The sequence below is a fragment of the Gambusia affinis genome, linkage group LG01, assembly GCF_019740435.1.
Source record: "Gambusia affinis linkage group LG01, SWU_Gaff_1.0, whole genome shotgun sequence".
In the NCBI taxonomy this organism is placed as follows: Eukaryota; Metazoa; Chordata; class Actinopteri; order Cyprinodontiformes; family Poeciliidae; genus Gambusia; species Gambusia affinis.
Window position 1 is genome coordinate 34,721,227 of NC_057868.1, and position 20,693 is coordinate 34,741,919.

Consider the following 20,693-nt stretch of genomic DNA (forward strand, 5'->3'; position numbering starts at 1 on the left):
GTCTGGAAAATGAGCAGTTTCAAAAACATCCCAGTTGTTAAGTAACATTTGATAGGCATTGCGCCATTACCTGGCAACCCCAGATGAGCCCAGCCCTGTTACCTAGCAACCCAAATGGAGTTCCAGCATGTTTGGTCAACTGGTTTTGCCACTATATGTGCTGCTGGAAAAGACAAGTGTTTTGTTGTTGATTTATCATCCAGAAACCACTTGCTGGCCGTGCAGGAGGCTCTACTTCTGCTTTTCAACAGTTGTATATTTGCGCATCTGTTTGCAGCCATTTTCATGTGTGAGTGTAAACGTTGAGTTGGGTGGCGTAATGAGCTTGTTTTGTGTTGACCATGTAGACACACTGGGTTGCCTTTAAGATTTTGTAAGACTCCATCCTGCGAACTCGCATCTGCGGCCGTGTGCAGTGATTTCTGCTCGGTTTACACGCACTGCAATGTGGATTCAGCAAATCCAAGTGAGAAAGTCCCATCTGCGCTTCTCCTCCACTGATCCCGAGCCCCGCAGGCTGCGTAGGGCTAATTGTGGCCTTCCTTATCTTTTTGTTTTTACTCCGTGTTGGGGTCAAAAAAGCTCCCAAGTGACCGCCGGCAGGAGCAACAGCCATCGGCCCCCGCTGAGTGTCAGTAATTAGACTCCTCCCCCACCCCACAGACGTCGGCCGGGGAATCTCTAACTCTCAGTCTGAAGGGTCAGGATGGAGAACAGCTGCTGAGGGGAAACCACCCTCTGATCCTCGTGGTTCTCCTCAAAATGCCGCTGCCAGCATTTCGAGGAGTATAATTTGGTGGCCAGTTTTCAATCCGATATAACATTGTACATTTTCAGGCTGATTATTTAATGTTAGAAGCAGAGGTCTGTGAAAGAGAGGTGTTGCTGTAAAACAAGTTTTATTTTTATTTTATAACAACCACAAAATTAATACACAGATGTTTTAGATGATAAAGTCATATATTTTATTTTAATGCAGTTAGCATCACTGTACAGCGGACACATGTTTATTTGGAGATTTTTCAAAGCATTTCTAAATTATTTGAAATATAAAATTACAACAATATTCACTTTAGGGTCAATAAAGTATCTTTCAATTTGAATTTAGTTGAATATTTAGTGTTTATAATTAACTGGGTTTCTCCACAGTCTAAACAAAACCTTTATTTCATTTAAAAATTTGAATGTTTTGCCCTAAAATCTTAAATAAGGTCAGATGATATGTAATTGTTCTTTAAATATATCCGAAATGTATGTTTATTCACCCATTATTCTCATTTAGCTTTTTAATATTGTATTAAGTTACTGAAATTATTCTGCTGTAAAATCATTCCCAGAGCTGAAAACCATTTAAAATTATCAAAGCTGCATTTTAAATGAGATATTAAATAAAATTAAGCATATTTTTTATCTTTATTGCAGCTCATAACTTTTAATCGAGATTAAAATCGAGGTTCTAACTTTAACATAATTCAACCTTGAAGAAACTTTTATAGTCTGGCTACCACACAGTAAATGAAGGTGGCGATTGAGATTAAAAGCAAAATTAGGAGCAATAATCCAAAAGAATACAATTTCACCTGAAATGCTGATTTAGATGTAAAGAAGAATAATTTATTAGATTGCAAAGTGCATTAAAATGTTGAGGTTACAGGTGGAGGTTAAACAGGAATCGATGCGTTTCACTGATGAGTGCGTTCGTGTTTTAAAAGTGTGTTTGTGACATCTGCTGGCCAGAAAAGTACAATGCAGGATTCTTCCATTCAGTAGATATTCACTTTAAAGGTTATGCATTTTCTCTGCATGTTGTTGCATGCACAGAATATAATAGTAAACATTTATAAAAACTTAGCAGAGTGAAAATTGTCGGTAACAATCAGGATTTTAGTCCTGTGACCTGATGGCAGACGGTTCTTAGGTTTTAGATTATCACCTACTGAAGGCTGTGTTTTTAAAAATAGTAATAATAAAATAGTCTATAATGGTTGCACAAGAAGTCATGGAGCTTTTAGAGACTGAGTAATAGAGCCAAGTTTAAGAATGGATAATAAAATAAAATCATGAGAATGAAGTAAAAATAATACAATAAAAAAGTGACATTATTATTAGAATAAAGTCTGACACATAGAAGCTCTCTTACCACTGTGGTGTGTTGGGAAATTATAATTTGATAATTGGTTTTACAAAAATGAATATACTGAATAAGACATCAGAATAAGATTATTATAACAGCCTCATGCTAATATGTTTAATAAAACCTTATTTTAGTCATTTTACGACTTTTTTCTCAAAATATTATGACATAACATTACAACTTTATCTACGTATTATTTTGACTTTATTCTTGTAATATTACTTTATTCATGTGATTCTGTGACTTTATTCTCATATTACTTCTACAATTTTATTTTGCTAATATTTTGACTTTATTCTCACACAACTTCATTCTACCATTTTTGTAATTTCATGCCATTTTTTTGTAATTTAATTTTTTTTTATTCTGTAACAGTTTATTTGAATTGGTGTGCACAAAACTGACATGACACTGTAATAAACATGATATAACACCTGTTATGAACATGAAGGAGGCTTCGTAAAGTGTAATTAGGTAAATAATGACACTTTTAATGCAGCTTTGTATTAAAAGTGTCATTATTTACAAAAAGAATGAGGACTCCTTCATGTTCATAACAAGTGTTATGTTTATGCACACGCCTTCAAATAAAGTGTTACCTTTTATTTTTATTTTTTCTTAGCCTGGCCTTAACACTGTCAAGTATTTTGGCATTTCGCTGCTTCAAAGTAATTAAATACACAAACTTCCTGAAGCGCAGATCTGTTTCTGTGCTTGAGAGTCTTGAGACTTTCAGGCTGACTGTCATAACGGACAGACAGTGTTGCAGAAGTCTCCCGACTTGAAGAGCTGGTAAACGTTAACCAGCGGGAACATGGTGACCGAGCCGACCAGCGAGCCCATCTGTGCTGCAGCTCCACACCACACGAGGGCGCTGTGGCTGCGATCTCTCAGGATGACTCCCACCATCACCTTAACGTAAGACAGCGTCCCAGTGAACAAGAGCCAAGAGAGCACCTGTTGGGGATAAAAACAGGAGTGAGGACTCACCTGCTTATCTCAGTTGTTAAACGGGAACATACTGACACACTTACACCTTGTTTCGTCATCAGCCGTGCTGAACTTTATCACCGTTCTGATAAAAACACGGACAAATAATGACTCAGTGATTGCACTCACAATGATCGCCTCTCCCAGCGCAGACCCACGCAGCAAAGGACAGGGACTGAGAGCTGCCATGGCCATGTTGTAGCCGCCGAAGCCTGAACCCAACACGGTCAGGACGCAAAGAAACATCAGAGACCTGAATACAAACAAAGTCAGTTAGCTACTGATATAAATGAAAGACTAAAGCAGGTTATCTTTTGAAGTTTCACCTTGATTTTATAGGAATAATTGTCAACTAATTTAGTAATTGATTAATCGTTAACTTAAACAGAGTCAGAGGCTTCTTCAGATCTACTGTAATGCAGACTGCTACCAGAGATATTTCCTGCCAACAGTCATCACCATTTACAGTAACTCTTTAAAAAAAAGTTCTGAATTAATGGATTATGACAACATTTAATTTCCCTTTGGGATCAATAAAGTATTTTTGAATTTGAAAGTAAAAAGACAATTTGTTGAAAGAACAAGTCAGAGCAGTATTTAAACCAAAACTGTACAAAAGATTTATCCATTTTACAATTAAAATAAAATAAAAATAACTTTGCTATAAATATGTTTCCCCTAAAACTCCTCAGGTTTTTGCTTCAACCGCTTCAAATTTAGCAAAAAAAAAAAAAAAAAATAATTACCTTTGGCCATCTAATTATTAATAAATTAATTAAAAAAAAAAAGCTATTTCTGATGTTAAGCCAAGCAGAAATGACTCAACTTTTCACATTTTTATGTTAAAAGTATTTTTTTAATTGTAGATGCATCCTTTGCTGCAAATGATCACGTACTAAAGCAGTGCTATCTTATGTTGTGTAAATGTTTATTTTCTTATTGGTAAAAGGAATTTGATTGCTGCTTAAATGAATCTTCTCATCTGATTAATTGACCATTCTTATTAAAATCTGAACAAAAAATCTTTTTTATTTTAATTAATCCTTCTCTTATGGTGTTCTATTATTGCCTTTCCTATCAGAAAATAAGTTAAATGAAAATATTTTACATTTTAAATCTGCAAGGGCTATGAATATTTTTGGTCAATGCACTAAAACAAATTTGTGTTGCTATAGTCAAACCTGGTGACAAATTAATCGTTTTTCTGGTGACTTTTCAAACTAAATGACTTGCGGTAAAGAAATAATTTTGTAGAGTGTTTTATAAACCTGAGAAAGAAATCAAATAATCTCCCCAGATAGCGATGTGATGTAGAGACAGCTGTCTGAAGCAAACCCACTCCACAGAGACGCAACCCCACAACCCACAGAGCCTGGGGAATTTATGACTAATGTCCTGATGATGCACTGCGCTGTCAACACGGTCATGGGAAAAAATTAAACACTCCCTGATTCACTGGCTTGTGTCACCACCATTAGCTGCAGTAAGTGGAAAATTCGGTCCTCCATGTTCCAGGTAAAGTTTGCAGACATTTTTTTATGCAAAACTCTGTTAAAATGTAACTAAACCAGAAAAATAAACCTCTTTTGTAGATAAAGTGTAGAAATTGGACCTTAACGGTGTGTTTCTGTAAAAATTACTTTTGTGTAGACTTGTTTAATTCTTCCATTTAGTGGTGCCCTACTTGGGTTGAACCATAAGCGTCACACACATGGGGGAAATGGATGTTTTTAACATCGTGACTTTTCATGCAGTTTTGCTCAAAAACGGCATTTCTGTGTCGCTGTCTTCATGCCACCAATCTGATTGTGAAGTGAAACTGATGTGATAACATATATTCATGCAAACAAACAATAATTTGTGGTGATTTCCATTTATACCTCACAGTCTGTTGCTAATTCACTTTTGACATTCCTGCTCCTCAGCTATGGAGCACCAAGAAGGTCAAAAATACGTGAAATTCTATGTCTTTCAAATCACGTTGCTTTCACTATTCCATTAAAACCGGAGTATTCCTTGGATGAAAAAGAACCAATCATAACTAACAAACTATCGCTCTGCTCATCCAAACTTGGCCACGCCCCTCAGTGTCCTTTGGCCCCACCCACTTGGATGGAATTTTTTTTAACTTGTCTGATAGTACGATTATAGAATGACATTTTATTTTAAGAGTCAACCCACCAAAATGACTCCTTTCGTCCGACTCTGGAGGTAATCATAGATCTGTGACTACCATGAGCTCTAAGGCTCTGGATTTCAAAACTATCCATCCATCCATCCATTTTCTGTTCAACCTTGTCCCTAATGGGGTCGGGAGGGTTGCTGGTTCCTCTCCAGCTACGTTCCGGGCGAGAGGCAGGGTTCACCCTGGACAGGTCGCCAGTCTGTCGCAGGATTTCAGAACTACTGTGACATAATGATAGTCAGTAGTCTACAACAGCATAGTCTATTTGTGCCTGATTAAATTATCTGATCAGATGACTCTGATGTAGATCGTACCACGAGGAAATTGGTTCAGCTTCAGTAGGATTTGAAGTACTAAATGTATTCAGGCAGCTTGCAAGACAGGCATGATACTTGGATCAACCAGATACAGTGGAAATCCCCTCCAAACGATTCATCAGTGTATTGCTCAAGTGAATGCTGACTGAAAGTTATGAGCCACTTCCCTTTGGTGGCTCTGAAAGCACACAGCCTGTGACCCTACCAGATTAACTTGGATATGGATTTAAAAAAGTCCAAATCATCACCTCAATTTGTGTATTATGGCCAAACTTTTCTACATTGGTCTAATTTGTCCAAATCTCAGTGAACCAGAAATCTTGAAGTTCCACCAGTTGCATGTTGGCAAATTCCTTTATGGAGAAACTTTTCCAAATTCTCCAATTTCTCCAATTCAGTGTTTTTGTTATTTTCTTCTGAACATCCCAGAATTTGCTGGGATATCCATGCTTGCAATGTTTTAAATGTTTTCTGCTGTTGCATAATTTTTCTCTCCATGTTCGAATCATTTCTGGATGGCAGCTTCAGTTTTTTTCATTGCTGGCTTGTTTTGCTTGCTAATCAACTGAAGTTGATTTATAGCACCTGACTTCTGTTTTCCTTAAGAAATCTAGCATAAGCAGCAAGGGTCCTCTTGTTATTCCTCATTTCTAATTACTCTACCTGCAGAGCAAGGGGGTTTAAAGTAGGGTGTGGGGGACATTTGCGGCCACTTGACTTATTTTGTCTGGTCTCTATCCATCCATCCATTTTCTGTACACCTAGTGGGGTCAGGAGGTGCTGGTGTCTATCTCCAGCGAACGTTTCGGGCGAGAGGCGGTGTCACCCTGGACAGGTCGTCAGTCTATTGCAGATTTTGTCTGGCCTCCCAAACACAATTCAGTAAATTGGGACCAAACTACGACTTTCAAATTAAATTCTATTTATAAAAATGTTAAATGCAAAACAAAGTGATCGTCTTTTTCAGCTCGTACGTGACAAAAAGCTTGTACACGCTCACTGTAGTGTCAACGCTTTGCGGTGCTTCATGTTTCATGAGTTTCATGACTTAAATTCTATGATGAGTATTTATTTTTACCTGTTCTGGAAGAACATTGCAATAGTGCAGGCCACTGGGTTGGCCACTGAGGCCAAAGCTGCAGACAGATGATAGGCAAGATTCCCATACGGCATGCAGGAGTATGTCTGGACTGATGGCAGCAGTCCATTAGTCAGAGCGTTGATCCAAAACACAAGGAGGTACATGAAGACCAGCTTGGAAATGGAGTATTGTGGTTCAGCCAGCAGAGGTTTGCTCTTCTCTTCTCCTTCCTGCTCACTTTTCTTGCCATCAGTTTCTACTGCTGGGTTGTCCAGCCCAGAGCTGACTGAACCCACCGTGTCCGGCACAAGGTTTTCCGTAGACAGCTCGTATGTCCGAGGCAGCCTGTTCAGCCCGACGAACGCAGCCAAGCTAATGCACATCATGGCCGCCAGGAAGGAGAAGAACACCTCTGTGGAGAAGTTTGGAGGAAGATACTGTGTTTGCGATGACCACACTACCTCGTCTGAGTGGTTTCCTGACGTGTGGGAGCTGTTGACGCACTTGGCCATGCCGACACCTTGCGCCAAAGCAATGACACCGGGGATGAAGCCACTCAACCCTTCTCCAATGAAGAAGGTGGTGAAGTATTTAGCTGGAAGCTGCATCATAAAAGGTAGGAAGGTCACTGAAGATGTGCAGTCCACCAGAGAGAGGAAGAAGGTGATAATGAAGAAGGCGGTGCTGTGTGACGCCCCCGCCACAACTGTTGTTTTGTCCCAGAAGAAGACGAGCAGGATGCAGGAGGCGATGCCGATGGAGAGGATGGAGTAGATGACGGCACGCTCATTGAGACGACCGGGACGCAGTTTGTGCATGAGGGTGACCAGCAGGGGGCCCAGGTTGGCCAGCTGGATGATGACCGTGAGGTACGAGGGGAGCTCCCAGCCTTCAGGCAGAGCGTTGACGATGAGGGGAAGCTCCACCCACAGGCCGTTCACCGCCACCCAGGAGCCCAGGCCAAAGGCGCAGGCCAGGAGATGCACCTGCAGCGCCATGCTTCAGCCAGATCCGTCTAGAGATCGGTCATACCTACAGGAAGAAACGCAGAAACATCCAGACGATAGAGCTGAAAGCTTCATTTGGTTATTGGAGTTAAGGCTTTACTTTAACACAACTCACTGAACTGACAGGAAGAGGATTAGTGCCACTGAGGAAAAAAATATTCTGACTTTAATCTCAAAATTCAGATTTTTTTTCAGAATTCTGTCTTTTCCTCAGAATTCTGCCTTTAACCAGAATTATGCATTTAATTTCAGAATTCTTAATTAATCTCAGAATTCTGACTTTTTTCTCCAAATTATGTCTTTAATCTCAGTATTCTGGTTTTAATCTCAGAATTCTGACATCTGCCCTTTATTAATGTTATCCAGGAGTTTGACACCTGTGCTCCTTCAAATGTCACTAAATTTCTTTTGACCGATAAAGATGCTGACACTATCTAATGTATAAATGAGAATTAGGAATATGAAGTAACAAGAATACATACAAAGTAAAGTCTACAGTCTGCAGCGTTCAGACAGGCAGCTTATTTTAATTAGCTTTACAATTAATTTTTTAAGTCAAAAGCATAGAATAGATGCGTCAAGGCTCTTATTTTTGAAGTTTTAGAGGAAATTGTGTCATACACAGGTTGATTTATTGATTTAATTAGAGTACATCCTACACGTCTCTCTGGGTTTCACATCCCTTTGGTCTAAAATGTTCAAAACTACAACAAAATCTTCAGAGCAAAACTTTATTTGCTCTGATTTTCTGTCAGTTAGGAAATCAATCACTCAGACGACTGCTGGGTGTTTAAATGTACTTACAAGTTTCTGCAGTTCCTCAAAGCGCCGCTCTGGACCGTCTGTCATTGTACGAGGAGACAAAGAGGCTGCCGACGGGCTGTCTCTGCACAAACATCCTGGACTTACAGCGAGTGGGTCAGAGTCCGCTGCACCATGGGGCGGGCCTAAACCTGCACTTTCTTCACTGCTGATGAGGAAGTCAAACCACTCTGGGTCAAAATCAGAACCATTTTGGGCCAGATCAAGATCCTGAATGTTCTTAAAGGGCCAGTGTGCCAAAACGTTCCAATAAAACCCACCAACAAGCTATTAGAATATTCATTAGGAAGCTATATTTGCTTTCAATAAGTACTTTTTAAAATTAAATAATATCGAACATCTATTCCTTCAGAGTTCTGTGATTGGTTTTGTCTTTTTTTTTTGCAATCAAAATCACTGATTTTGAGGAGCTAATTTTGAAATATTTGCAAAAAAAATTTGCAATATTTGTACTTAAATGTTACTTTTTGTTTTTTTACATTATATTTACTAAAATTGTTACATTAGGAAATGAGGTAAATTTATTTATATAGCACATTTTCAGTAACAAGGCCTTTCAAAGTGCTTTACTTGAATTAGAAGAAATACAAACAAAACAGCAAAAGTACAATTATAACTTACTAGGAGTTTCTCTAAGAAATAAAAATAAGTAATCCACAATTAATAAACTAATAAATAAAGCAAGTCAACAACCAAATCTGCACTCCAAAAACAGAAATCTAAGATTAAATATCTTATATTAAAGAGATTTATGCTTGTTTGCTTTCTTACAAGATCATTTCTTTTTAAGAATATTTTTCTGAAGTGTTTTGTACTTAATGGTCTCAGTAGGATATTAATAAAATATTACTGTTTATAAATATATTTTAGAAACTAGAATATCAATAGTTACAAAGTAAACTTCAAGTCTAGAGGTAAACATTTCTTATTTCAAGCAAAAAAAGAAAATAATCACTTAACTAAGTTTCTTCAGATAATTAAAACAGACTTATTAAATATAAATTACAAAAAAAGAAATTAAATAAACAGCACAGATAATAAAACAAAGAAAAAACCTAAGCGCCATCTGTTGCAACACAGACATTAAAAGTTAATTATTACGCTAAAAAAATAATAATAATAATATTTACTTTTTATGGTCACTTACACTGAATTTTGGTGTATTTGCTTCTATAAGAGTTTTTAGCTTCTATTAAACTGCAGATTATTGAATATTTCCCTCTTTCCTGTCACACAATAAGCCTTTAACCTTCACCACCCCCTACTGGCTGTAACGTGAAACTACAGCATGTTTGCGTCTCATTGGGAGCGTCAGTTTCCCGATGTTAACAAAGGTCATTGCAGGTCAATAATTAAACAACCCTGACGTCATAAAAAGATCACTGCGGCTGGTCTTGTAACTCTAGAGTTTTCCTCCTAAAGACAGAATTAAAAATCGGATAAACTAGTTTTTGGACAGTGATTTAGAGAACGATACAAAGAAAGTCCAATTTTTTGTTTCTTTTCTTTGTAGGTTCACTAAATACAACTAAATCTGTCCATTTTTTTCAGTCAGTAAATGCATCACTACAACATAGCATTCATGTTACTGTTTAACTTCCAGCACATTTTTCTGTGCAGTGTTTGTCGCTTGTAATCATTTAAAGTTTATACAAATATGTTTTCACTTGTTCTAGTTCTTATCCATTAAATGAGAATCAGCGGTTCTGACCTCGAAGGAAACCACAAATTGGTTTAGAAGAAGCTGCATCTCGAGCCATAATGCATTGTAAAGTAAAAATTGTTTATTATGTCTCTTAATAAATTTATTTAATTCTTTTACTTATTTAAGCACATTAGTTTTGTTCAACCTGTTAGAGTATGAGGCTAGAGAGTCTCTGCAGAACCAGTTAGATAAGGTTTTCTGTTGACCTCTCCCTGCAGCAATTGCAGCAGGCTGATGGTGACAATGCTTCACCATACATACCACAACAAGGGTCAGTATTTGTTAACAGAAAAGAACAGATGGTTTAGATAGATATAGTGTGATGGAATAAGCCCTGAGTCTTAAGAAGTTTCTCTATGGAAAATCACCAGCTCAGAGTTTTAAGAAATTGGTGCACCTTCTGGATATTCTGGTTTGACAATGTTCTTTTTATGCAAAATTGTTCCATTAGTAAACCTGATTTTTGGAAACTCACATACTTGAACAAGAAGATGTTTATCATCCAAGGAGTTAATTGACCCTCCAGTGTGGTTTACGTGGCTTGTATACTGTTCAACTGAAACTGGAATGACTGCATTGTGTAACATGAGTTCTATATATTGTGAGGGCTTGCAGCTCCAAATCAGAACTCAGTGCAGCTCACTGCTGTGTTTGTTCTCCGTCTGCAGACGAAATAAAGTTTTGCCATTTGCCAGAGTCTCAGCCTGATCTGTTATCATACAGATTTTTTCTCCACAGCCTGTCAAAACTTTACCAGGTTGTAAGGACTGAAAAATCACAAGTTATGTAAAAAATGCAGCTCCAGGTGAATGTTTAAACGCACTTAAAAACATTCTTACTGGGTTGTTAGAAAACTGAAAATGTAAGACTGTATGAAACATTTCCTATCAACATTTAAATGAAACATGTTGCATACAACCAATAGCATGAAAAACTTTAATAAATGTCATGGACGTCATTAAGTCATTAGTACTTGTGAAAATATAATTAATTTAAAGTCTGATGTGAATGCCTCAACCAAGATGTTTTATTGATCTATGAGTTAAGATCAATAAGAAGAAAAACTAAGCTCAGTTTTAAGCTCGAAGGTCAGAGAAATCGCATTGATCGTGAGAAATCAATAACGTCTTGAGATCAATTCCCCTGAGAAAGGAGCTGGAGTCGATCCAGAGTGAAGCGAGAGGCTGCTTTGCTCTGCATAAAGAGTCGAGTAGTGTAGCAGCATCTGAAAACAGTTTATTTTTATATTTTCCACATGCTTCAATCTAAAGCAATCTACAAAAATAAATTAAACAATTACAGATGTCAGCAGTTTTCCAAATCTTTATCTTGCTACTGCTTGGTTTTTTTTACACTTTACTGTCAAATTGTTAATATTTTACATATTTTTAATATTCATTTTTATTCTTTCTGTCTTTATTGTGACGTGTGCTGCTTCCTTTCTTGGTCAAGTGGTTCTTGTGAAATTTATCTGGTGAAGTAGAAGTTTAAAAATAAAAAAATGAGGATCTAGTGACAGTTTGAGGTTTTTCTGGAGATATTTAGGTACGAACTCGTGATGCAGCCACACGCATGTCTTTTATCACTGGAGAGAAACTAAAACACCTATAAACAAACAGCAGTAAGAAGGTCTCACTTAACTTTTATAAATTATTTTACTAATAAGTAACAAACTCATGATTTTTTTTATGTAGAACAAATTCTCATTTCGACCTTTTCAATTAATCTCTTTGAGTTTCACCTTTTGAACTAAATTACTGATGAAAATATGTGAATATATTACATTTAGATAGTAGCTAGTTTTAAATTAACAAATCTTTAAAATGTGGCTTTAAAACTCTGTTTGTGTTTGTCAAAGCTGCTGTTGTGACTTTATTTTAACTTGACAGACATCTGACATTAAGCTTCCACTTTCTAATAAGAAAAGGAAGCTTTTTTTAAAAATGATCACACAAAGTAACAGTCAGCATCATGTGCTCAGAAAAAGGTCATGTGTGCTTCCTCCACATGTTCTCTGCTCTGCTGATTTCAGCTAAAATGTTGTCCGTTTTGTTGTTTTTCAGTCAAAACTTCCTCTAACTTTTATATACATAAAATCCCAGCACTGTCCATGTAGCCATTTTATTGCTTCTCTGGGAAAAGATTGTAAAAACAAAAACATTGTGGGGCATTTTTCACTTTATATTTATGATAAAGTTAGGTTTAAGTTAGCAGCTATGCTTCCTAAATATTATCTGGAGAGAAAAAAAAGTTAAAATCAGTTTTCTTTTCCATAATCTCTGTCGTGTAATTTGTCTAATATACCATCACCACTAATATTTGCAAACTGCAGCGTTGCACCCTTAGTATTTTGTCAACATTTAAAAATAGGACATGATTGGTAAATTATTATTAGCTGATACAGTAGAAACTCTGAGCCTCCGTCTTAGTAAATGTCACAGCAAGCTCTAGATGTAGATTATGCAGCTTCATTTCAGATTATATCTAGTGCGTTTTATATAATTTATGTGAATAAAATCAGAATCCGTACTGGATGTGAGCGCATCCTTTAACAGTCTGAAATTCATCTAAAATTAAGATCCCAAAAAAGCCTTAGTATATATTTTTAAAATGCCAGTTGGCCTTTAATATACTTAAATTTTGTCTTGACTGAACTATTTAATATCTACGATGGAGTTTTAAAGTATATTGAAAGTGTATTGAAAAGTATAAAATTATGAGAATAAAATCAAAATACAAGAAAACATAGTGTTAAGAGAATTGAGTTATAATAATAGAATAAAATCATGACGCGACTTTATTCTCATACAAGTTTATTATCGTAATATGACTTTATTCTTGTAATTTTTGTCAGTATTTTATTCTTAATTCTGTTTTTTATCTATATGGTTCTGGAAAAAATTCAGAGACCACTTAAAATAATCAGTTTCTCTGATTTTACTTTTTATAGGTCTTTGTTTGAGTAAAATGAACTTTGTTCTTTTATTCTGTGAACTACTGACATGTTTCTGAAATTCAAAATATTTAGTATTTATTTGCTGAAAATGACAAAATAAAAAGAAGCAGTGCTTTCAGACCTTAAATAATGCAAAGAAAACGGGTTTATATAAATTTGGAAACAATACTAATGTTTTAAGAGTTCAGAAATAAAAATTTGGAGGAAAAACCAGGATGTTTTCAGTGGGGTTCAGTGCTGTGAGCTCTTCACTTTTTTTTTTTTCCAGATTTGTATTTTTACACTCCTATCTTTTTGTGGACCTGCATGTGTCGTTTTGCTGCCGTTACACATGAATTTTCCCACTGGGTTTTGATGCCAAGAGATCCAGCCAAACGTTTGGTTCCTCCCTGGTTTTATGACCGTTGTGAATGAAAATATTAAATTCTAGTTTCAGTAAATGTAGTGGATGTGACCTGAAGACGCTTAGATACCGACGCCTTTCCACTGAAACACCCAACAACAGGGAGCCTTAAAAAGATAAACACCAGCAGTGATGCAAATTATGCTTTACATTTTTCCTGCTACGCTGGTTTTCAATAATTATTCCCAACAAAGAAGAGGAACAGAAAATTTTATATCTTTATGCGCAAGTACAGCAGCTCATTTAAAGGTGAATTGTTAAGCTTTCTTGAACAGGTAAGGATGTGAATATGAACTCTACTGAACATGTTCATTACATACTATTTTGCACAATAATCATTATTAGTTAATGACGTTTCAGTTCCGCCTATTTTGAACTGTTAAAGGGCGTCTTGTCACTTTAAATCCAAATCCCCCCCCAGTTAACGTTTACACTCAAATGTGAAAATGGCTGCAAACAGAACCAAAATCATACAAGTCTACATCTTTGAAAAGTATTAGTAGAGCCTCCTGCAGAACCAGTGAGATAGTAATTCACTGCAGAAATCTTGAATTGAAGCCTCCATACAACTTAATGATAAATCTGACATTTATATAAGTTATAATGTAATTAAAGGTATCTCAAGTGAAAATATATGTATCTTAACATGTGTAGTCAGAAATCAGTTTCAGTCAATTTTATGTTAAACCGGCCTGCCAAACATTTAATTTGAATTAATTTAGATGCATCTATATGTCATCTAATGTGCTTTTAAAAATTGGTTTTCTGTCATTTTGAATATTTTTTTTGCTTATTTTCAGCTAAGACCGATGATGAAAAGGTAGGAAAAGCATCATCAAAAATAATTTGACTTTTTAATTTATCTTTAAAAATTAAGTTATTTCCTGGTTATCGATATAATAATCTACTAAACGTGTCACGTGGTGGCAGAACACACAACGACCTTCACCAGAGATGCATGAATAGAGATTTATGAAAGAAACTGGAGAGAGGAACACAATAATGCAGTACATCACATCGAGTTGGGCCAAAAGAGGTAGCTGATTTCACTTTTCTTTTCAAGCATGATATAAATGCAGGTCTAATTGCATACAATGCCTCTTAGGATATAATTTTAGATAAATACACAATGTTTACAAGTCTAAACATTATGCATTTACAAGAGCACCTGTACAAAAACATTTTTGCAAAGCCCACAGCAACACATCTAGATTCATCTGAACACATAAAGACATTCTTATTGCCACGTGGAATGCAGTAAAAAAAGAAAAAGAGAAGAAAGAAAGAGAAAGAGAAAATGGGATTCTTATGTACATCTTCTCCAAGCCACGTTTAGCCAAGGATGGTGATGCATGTTAAAGTTTCCTATGTTTCCTATGATGCAAAAGGCAGCACACAAAGAGAAACACTCAATAAGTTTGTTATTATACAATCAGCATTTTTAACATTTATAACTGGAAAAAATAATAATTAGTACAATGTACAGTATTTGGATGATTTCTAATGAAAGACCAGGGCCTGAAACGACTAATGAAGAGAATCTAGGTGCTTTCTGAGTAGCTCTTAATGTCTCTGCTCTGGCGCTTTTACATCTCCTGCTGCTTATGTGCATGTTTGTAGGTGGAAGGTGGAGTGTCTCTTGGCATGGAGTTTGGATTAAGGGATTAAAACTAAACAGAGAGAAAGTCGGAGGGAGGAAGAAGGAGAAGAACATGACAGGAGAAGCAGCAGAAGCTCAGTTGGAGTACATCTGGCCCTCTGGCGGCTGAGGAAGCTTCATGTTCTCCTTGCACATCATGAGGCGCCGCAGTTCCAGCAGCACCATGCGGATGCTGTAGGAGTTCTGCCACTTGGCCAGCGGGGTCACGGCGTGCATGTCGACCTGCGGAGAGCCAGGCGTCAACGAGGTGAAGCTCCACATCCAACACCGCGACACGCAATGATATCAGGGTTCAAAGTGCAATAAAACGTTGATACATAAAACTCCAGAACCCATTTTTAATTCTTTCTGCCACATATGTACACTGCAAAAAATCTCAACGTATTCTTGGTCTTGTGCAAATATCTTGGTACACTTGAAATAAGACAAAACCAACTTATATGTAACTTTTCAGCAAAGTATGAGCTTGTTTTAACCTTAAAATTGATAAAAATGTACTAGTTCCACTAATGGCAAGATATTTTCCCCACACCATAAGTGAAATAATCTGCCAGTGGAACTAGGAACTTTTTTAACCAAAATTAAGGGATTATAGACCAAGTAAATTTTGTCTCATTTCAAATGTACTAAGATATTTGTACAAGATACTAGACTAAAATACCTGGGAAAAAATCTGTGTTTTTTAGTACACTTTAAAAACAAAATCTTACTTTTGGCCTAGTTTCTAGTGCAAATATCTTAGTACATTTGAAATAAGACAAAACTTTTTTTAAGTCAATAAATCCATAATATTGATTGTAAAAAGGTATAATTTCACTGGCAGATTAATTCACCTGTAACAAGATTTTTTTTCCACAAAATAAGTGAAATAATCTGCCAGTGAAACTAACTTTTTCTTTAACATTAATGAACGAATGACCTAAAACAAGCTCCTGTATGTTGCTGAAAAGCTACTTATAATTTAGTTTTTTTATTATTTTAAGTGTGCTAAAATATTTGCACTAAAAAGTAAACCAAAATACTTGGTAAAGCTTTCTGTTTTTGCAGTGTAATGACATTATTATATTTTGCACTGATAATTACAAAGTGCAGAGGTTGCTCTTTTTTAGAAATTATGTGATAATGTGGCACATTATGTGATAAATAAACAAACTCTGATCATTATTCTTCTGATAACAATCATGTTGTAGATTCTACACTCATTTAAATTGAAACTTTGGTCAATAAAGTCCAAACTTTCAGTCATTTAGTCGCCATTTCAGACTCAACCAGAATCCTCGTTAATTGACATGTTGACAAATAATTCAAAATGAGTTAAAGGATTTTATAACACTTATTACATAATGCAGTTTTAATGATGTTTTATTACATTTTACAGCCACATTTTATGGCATAATGAAGTTATGTTATGCAATGGACCTACTCCCCCCCTTTCCTACAACACCCCTAAATAAAATCTAATGCCACCAATTTACTTAAAAAGTGTTTTTAGACTCTGAGCCAGAGTTTCAACACAATCAAACCTTACTGGTTTGTAAGAATGGCTTAGTCAAAGCCCAGACCACTAGATATTCACACTTTCCACCCAACATGAGTGAACTGGAGTTATTTTACAGAGAATGAGACAAAATTCACATTTCTTGGTGAAAAGCTTGTCATAGAAATGCGGTTTTTCAAAATATAGTCAGGGAATTGAATACAGATGTACACCACACTTTTCAGATTGTCTTTGTGAAGAAAAAAACATATATAATTACTCTTAAAATCCACAATTACTTGCTACTTTATGCTGGTCTATCTCATAATACATTACAGTTCGTTGTTATAACATGACACAAAGTAAAAAATTAACTTTAAAATGAACCAAAATCAGCTTATAAATCATAATAGAGCCATCCAATTTTAAATTATAAACATTTATTTAGGCAAAACATCTTTCAGCTCTTTTCCTACAAGCATAAAACTGAAACAGGAATCTCATCACTGCACAGGAGACATGGGGAAAAGTCCCTTCTGGTTTTAAACAGCCACTCCTGAAGCAAATACTAAACAAATAATCAAAGATAATCACACAAGATAACATTCATAGTCATCATAGTTAGTAGCTTTGGGGATTTACATACCACGCCGTTGGACGTGTGCACGCCATTCAAGTTTATCTTGGTCACAAATCTGACAAACGGCGGAGAGTCTGGGTAGCCTGGCCCACATTCAACCTTCAGGTTGTACATCCTGTTTTCATAACTCGTCTGCGGACAGACAGACAGACAGACAGAGAGGTTAGCAGGCCGAGTCTGGAAACAGGAAAAGATGCAGCTTCTACTCATATTTAATGTGTAAATACAAACGTTTACTAAGCATATTTACCGTACAGTTAAAAACATGTAAACACAGTAAAGTAACAATGAACAAAACTTCTTCTGAAGAATCTGTCCAGTAGCTCTGCAACAAATTATTCTGGTTAGTAATTGGATTAAAGAAAAACTTCATTTTTTGCAGACTTTTCATTTTTACACAATATTAGAAATACACTATAAAGCAAATCAAATCTTAAATTCCTTTTTTCAAATAAGAAAATACATATTTATATCAGTTTTTTATGCACCTTATTTTACCTTTTTTTTCTTTTCTTTTTTTGAAACTTTCTGAGATTAATCTCGACATTTCTGATTTTTTTTTGGTGGAAATTTACTACTTTTTTTCTATTTACAATGGTAGTTAAATGAAGACTGAACTAGATCCTGTGTTTATTGCTAATAATAGATTAAATATTTTATCAGTTTTAATAAATTGAGGCCAATATAAAACAAACTGTTTTTTTGTTTTCATTTAACAAAAAAGAAAAAGTGGATAAACCATTTGAAGTTTTGGATCTACAATCCTGTTCCTACATTAAAATCTGATAATTTAATTAAAATAGTTCATGTTTAGTTTAAAAAAATAACATTTTTGGTGATTTCACTTACTAGAAATGATATTTGCTTGGCCTGTGATTACATCTGATGTGGTTTAAACGCAGAGATGCAAGGATAAAAACTCTGCCAGCCTTTAGAGGAAAGCTAGTGCTAATCACAGCTACTCCTCCCTGATCTGCTCTCTGAATCTCCATGTTCAGCTCAAACCTTCCACCTTTCCTGTCCTGTCATACAGCACTGCATTAACCTTTAACCTCTGCTGCTTAACGGCTTACGAGGCCGTTAGGTGTTGAAACGGCACCACTAACCCTCGGAGGGCCGAGGATCACGCCTCTCCACCGTGTCAGGGTCATGTCCTCGTCGTCCTCCAGGCCCCAGCTCACCGTTCCGTCTCCCACACCCTTCTGACCCTCTTCCAGCTCCTCCAAAAGTCGGAAGTTGCGGGGAACTTTAACGCCTGTTTGTGAAAAAACAAAAAAAAGGTGTAAATACGTCTCGTTAAGTTGTTTGTTGACGAGACGCTGAGTTGGGTAATCAATCAAGTATTCTGACAATGTGTCAGTTTTAAAAACTGGCACATTCTCCATATTTTTCATGTAAAGCTTTTATACAATATTACAAATACACTAAAAGATGTAATACTACTCCTTTTTAAAATAGGAAAATAAACATTTAATTGCCTAAAATGCAATTATATAACATTCCTTTAGTGAATCATTTGTAGCTCATCAACATGTGAAACGTTCAGTACAGTAATCGGTTTACTATTTTAAGACTAACTGATAAATAATTGAATAGCAAAAAGTGATTATAGGAGATTTTTTTTAACCAAGTGAAGCTGAAACTGACCCCTGAGGAGTTTTGGAGGATTTTATTAAAAGTGCTTTGATGCCAATCTAGTGTTTCGACTATTCAATAGGTATCAAAGCACTTCTGTGAATTAGATGTGGTTTTCCCTTATCAATTAGTAAGAATTAAGGTGCAACACTTTAAGCTTCATCTGCTACATTTGGAGTCTCCAGGTGGCTCTTTGATCATCTAAAATGATGAAATGTCGCCCTGTTTTTGTTCCGTTCTTTTGTTCTGTGCCTCCCTGGTGAATTTGGCCTACAACCACCGCATTGTTTTGATTTACTGTGGTGCCGCCGCCGTGCTGCTGCTGCATCACTTGGCCTCTGCAGTGAGACGGAGGCAGAGCTGCGCCCTCCGAACAAACACAGCCACTCTTCCAGCCCACCGGCATCCGCACAGCCCGGATCACCGCAGCAGGTTCCGTCGCTGTTGACCGTAAACACGCCTGGATGCCGATGCACCAACACCAACAATCAGCTAGGGGACAAACCCCGGTCGGTGACATCCGTTTTCAGCGTCCGTTAATATTTCAATGTTGCAAATAAGTACGTGGAGGGGACTCGGTCACAGTAGGCGACATTTGGTTTTAGAGGCTCACATTGCTAAGCTAAATTATATGAACAATAAAGTCACCAATTGACAGTACAGAAATTCTTTCGCCAATCCTGCAAGATCGGTTATTTAAACTTTAAATTTAGGTTAGCTTAGCTGCTGCCATCGCTTCCTATTCATTCTTTGGAGCTTTTATTTCGCGTTTATCTTTTATAAAACACATCTCCACCTTATGCTACGTAGTTAGTATCGATTCAAAAATCATTGGTTATGAAGATGTATACATCAGCGAATTAGAAGAGGCAATTTTTGGGTGATTAAAGATGTTTTTTCATCATTTACCTGATCCGGTGGCGACCGCCATCTTGTCGCTACGCAGCGGGAACGCGCACGTGCCCAGTGGTGCGCGCACGTTGTAGCTATTGTTTTTTTCTTTGCTTCCTCCTAAGAAAAGGCTTACCGCTGTTTGCTGCTTTGGAGGAAATTAAATAAAAACCTAGAGGCCATAATAAAAATGATTATACTTGATTTTTTTCAAGGAAATAAAATGATGGCGATAAAGTACATGCTTTATTTTGAAATACATCAAGTTAATTGATTATATATCCATATAATCAATATGAGGTGAATAAGAGCTGTGACAGATTAGTTAATGGTAAACGTAAAAAATAACAGAGAGGAACAACAGCTGCTGCTCTCCGGTGTTACACCAGCTGCTTTTTAATTATTAATGGGTCTATTATTTGACTTCTAGGATGTGCAGACAGTGTTACAACTAATGTTGTTTACAGGTCCCTGTTTTAAAAATTTAACATACTCTTAAATATAGTTTCCACCTCTTCATGGTTGATTTTTTTACTTTAATTTAAAAAGTAAAACTCATACATTCCTTATACATTTATATATTTCAAGCCTTTTTCAGTTAACTTAGATCAAATGCATCAAAATTAAAGGCTGTGATCCAAATCTGGCCCACACTGCCTGTTTCTGCGGCCCTCTGGACTGCAAAGAGCCACAGAAATAGAACTTCAAAATTATAGTTGTGTAATTTTAATCAAATTAAGTGAGTTTTTGTTTGTACAAATTACTTAGATGCTAAATATTAAATTTCTCA

The 20,693-nt window shown here is 36.3% G+C and overlaps 2 protein-coding genes across 2 annotated transcripts; both read right to left on the reverse strand.

The window, feature by feature from the left end:
* Positions 1 to 257: 257 nt before the first annotated feature.
* Positions 258 to 8,796, reverse strand: slc52a3 (solute carrier family 52 member 3). Its single transcript, XM_044129620.1, has 4 exons — positions 8,519 to 8,796; positions 6,705 to 7,739; positions 3,254 to 3,377; positions 258 to 3,091 (listed from the first exon to the last, which is right to left on the reverse strand). The coding sequence occupies exons 2-4, from the start codon at positions 7,703 to 7,705 to the stop codon at positions 2,879 to 2,881; spliced, it is 1,338 nt and encodes a 445-aa protein (XP_043985555.1). The 5' UTR covers positions 7,706 to 7,739; positions 8,519 to 8,796; the 3' UTR covers positions 258 to 2,878.
* Positions 8,797 to 14,555: 5,759 nt separating this feature from the next.
* LOC122838794 (ubiquitin-conjugating enzyme E2 variant 1) lies at positions 14,556 to 20,202 on the reverse strand. Its single transcript, XM_044129742.1, has 4 exons — positions 19,922 to 20,202; positions 18,484 to 18,632; positions 17,384 to 17,509; positions 14,556 to 15,482 (listed from the first exon to the last, which is right to left on the reverse strand). The coding sequence occupies exons 1-4, from the start codon at positions 19,941 to 19,943 to the stop codon at positions 15,336 to 15,338; spliced, it is 444 nt and encodes a 147-aa protein (XP_043985677.1). The 5' UTR covers positions 19,944 to 20,202; the 3' UTR covers positions 14,556 to 15,335.
* Positions 20,203 to 20,693: the final 491 nt, after the last annotated feature.

Excerpts from the sequence above, each read along its gene's own strand:
- slc52a3 (XM_044129620.1), bottom strand. The coding sequence starts at position 7,705 with ATGGCGCTGCAGGTGCATCTCCTGGCCTGCGCCTTTGGCCTGGGCTCC. Across the intron at positions 3,378-6,704 it reads GCAATGTTCTTCCAGAACAG|GTCTCTGATGTTTCTTTGCG; the intron begins GTAAAAATAAAT and ends GTTTGTATTCAG. Across the intron at positions 3,092-3,253 it reads CGCTGGGAGAGGCGATCATT|GTGCTCTCTTGGCTCTTGTT; the intron begins GTGAGTGCAATC and ends TATCCCCAACAG.
- LOC122838794 (XM_044129742.1), bottom strand. The coding sequence starts at position 19,943 with ATGGCGGTCGCCACCGGATCAG. Across the intron at positions 17,510-18,483 it reads TGATCCTCGGCCCTCCGAGG|ACGAGTTATGAAAACAGGAT; the intron begins GTTAGTGGTGCC and ends GTCTGTCCGCAG. Across the intron at positions 15,483-17,383 it reads TGCACACGTCCAACGGCGTG|GTCGACATGCACGCCGTGAC; the intron begins GTATGTAAATCC and ends GGCTCTCCGCAG.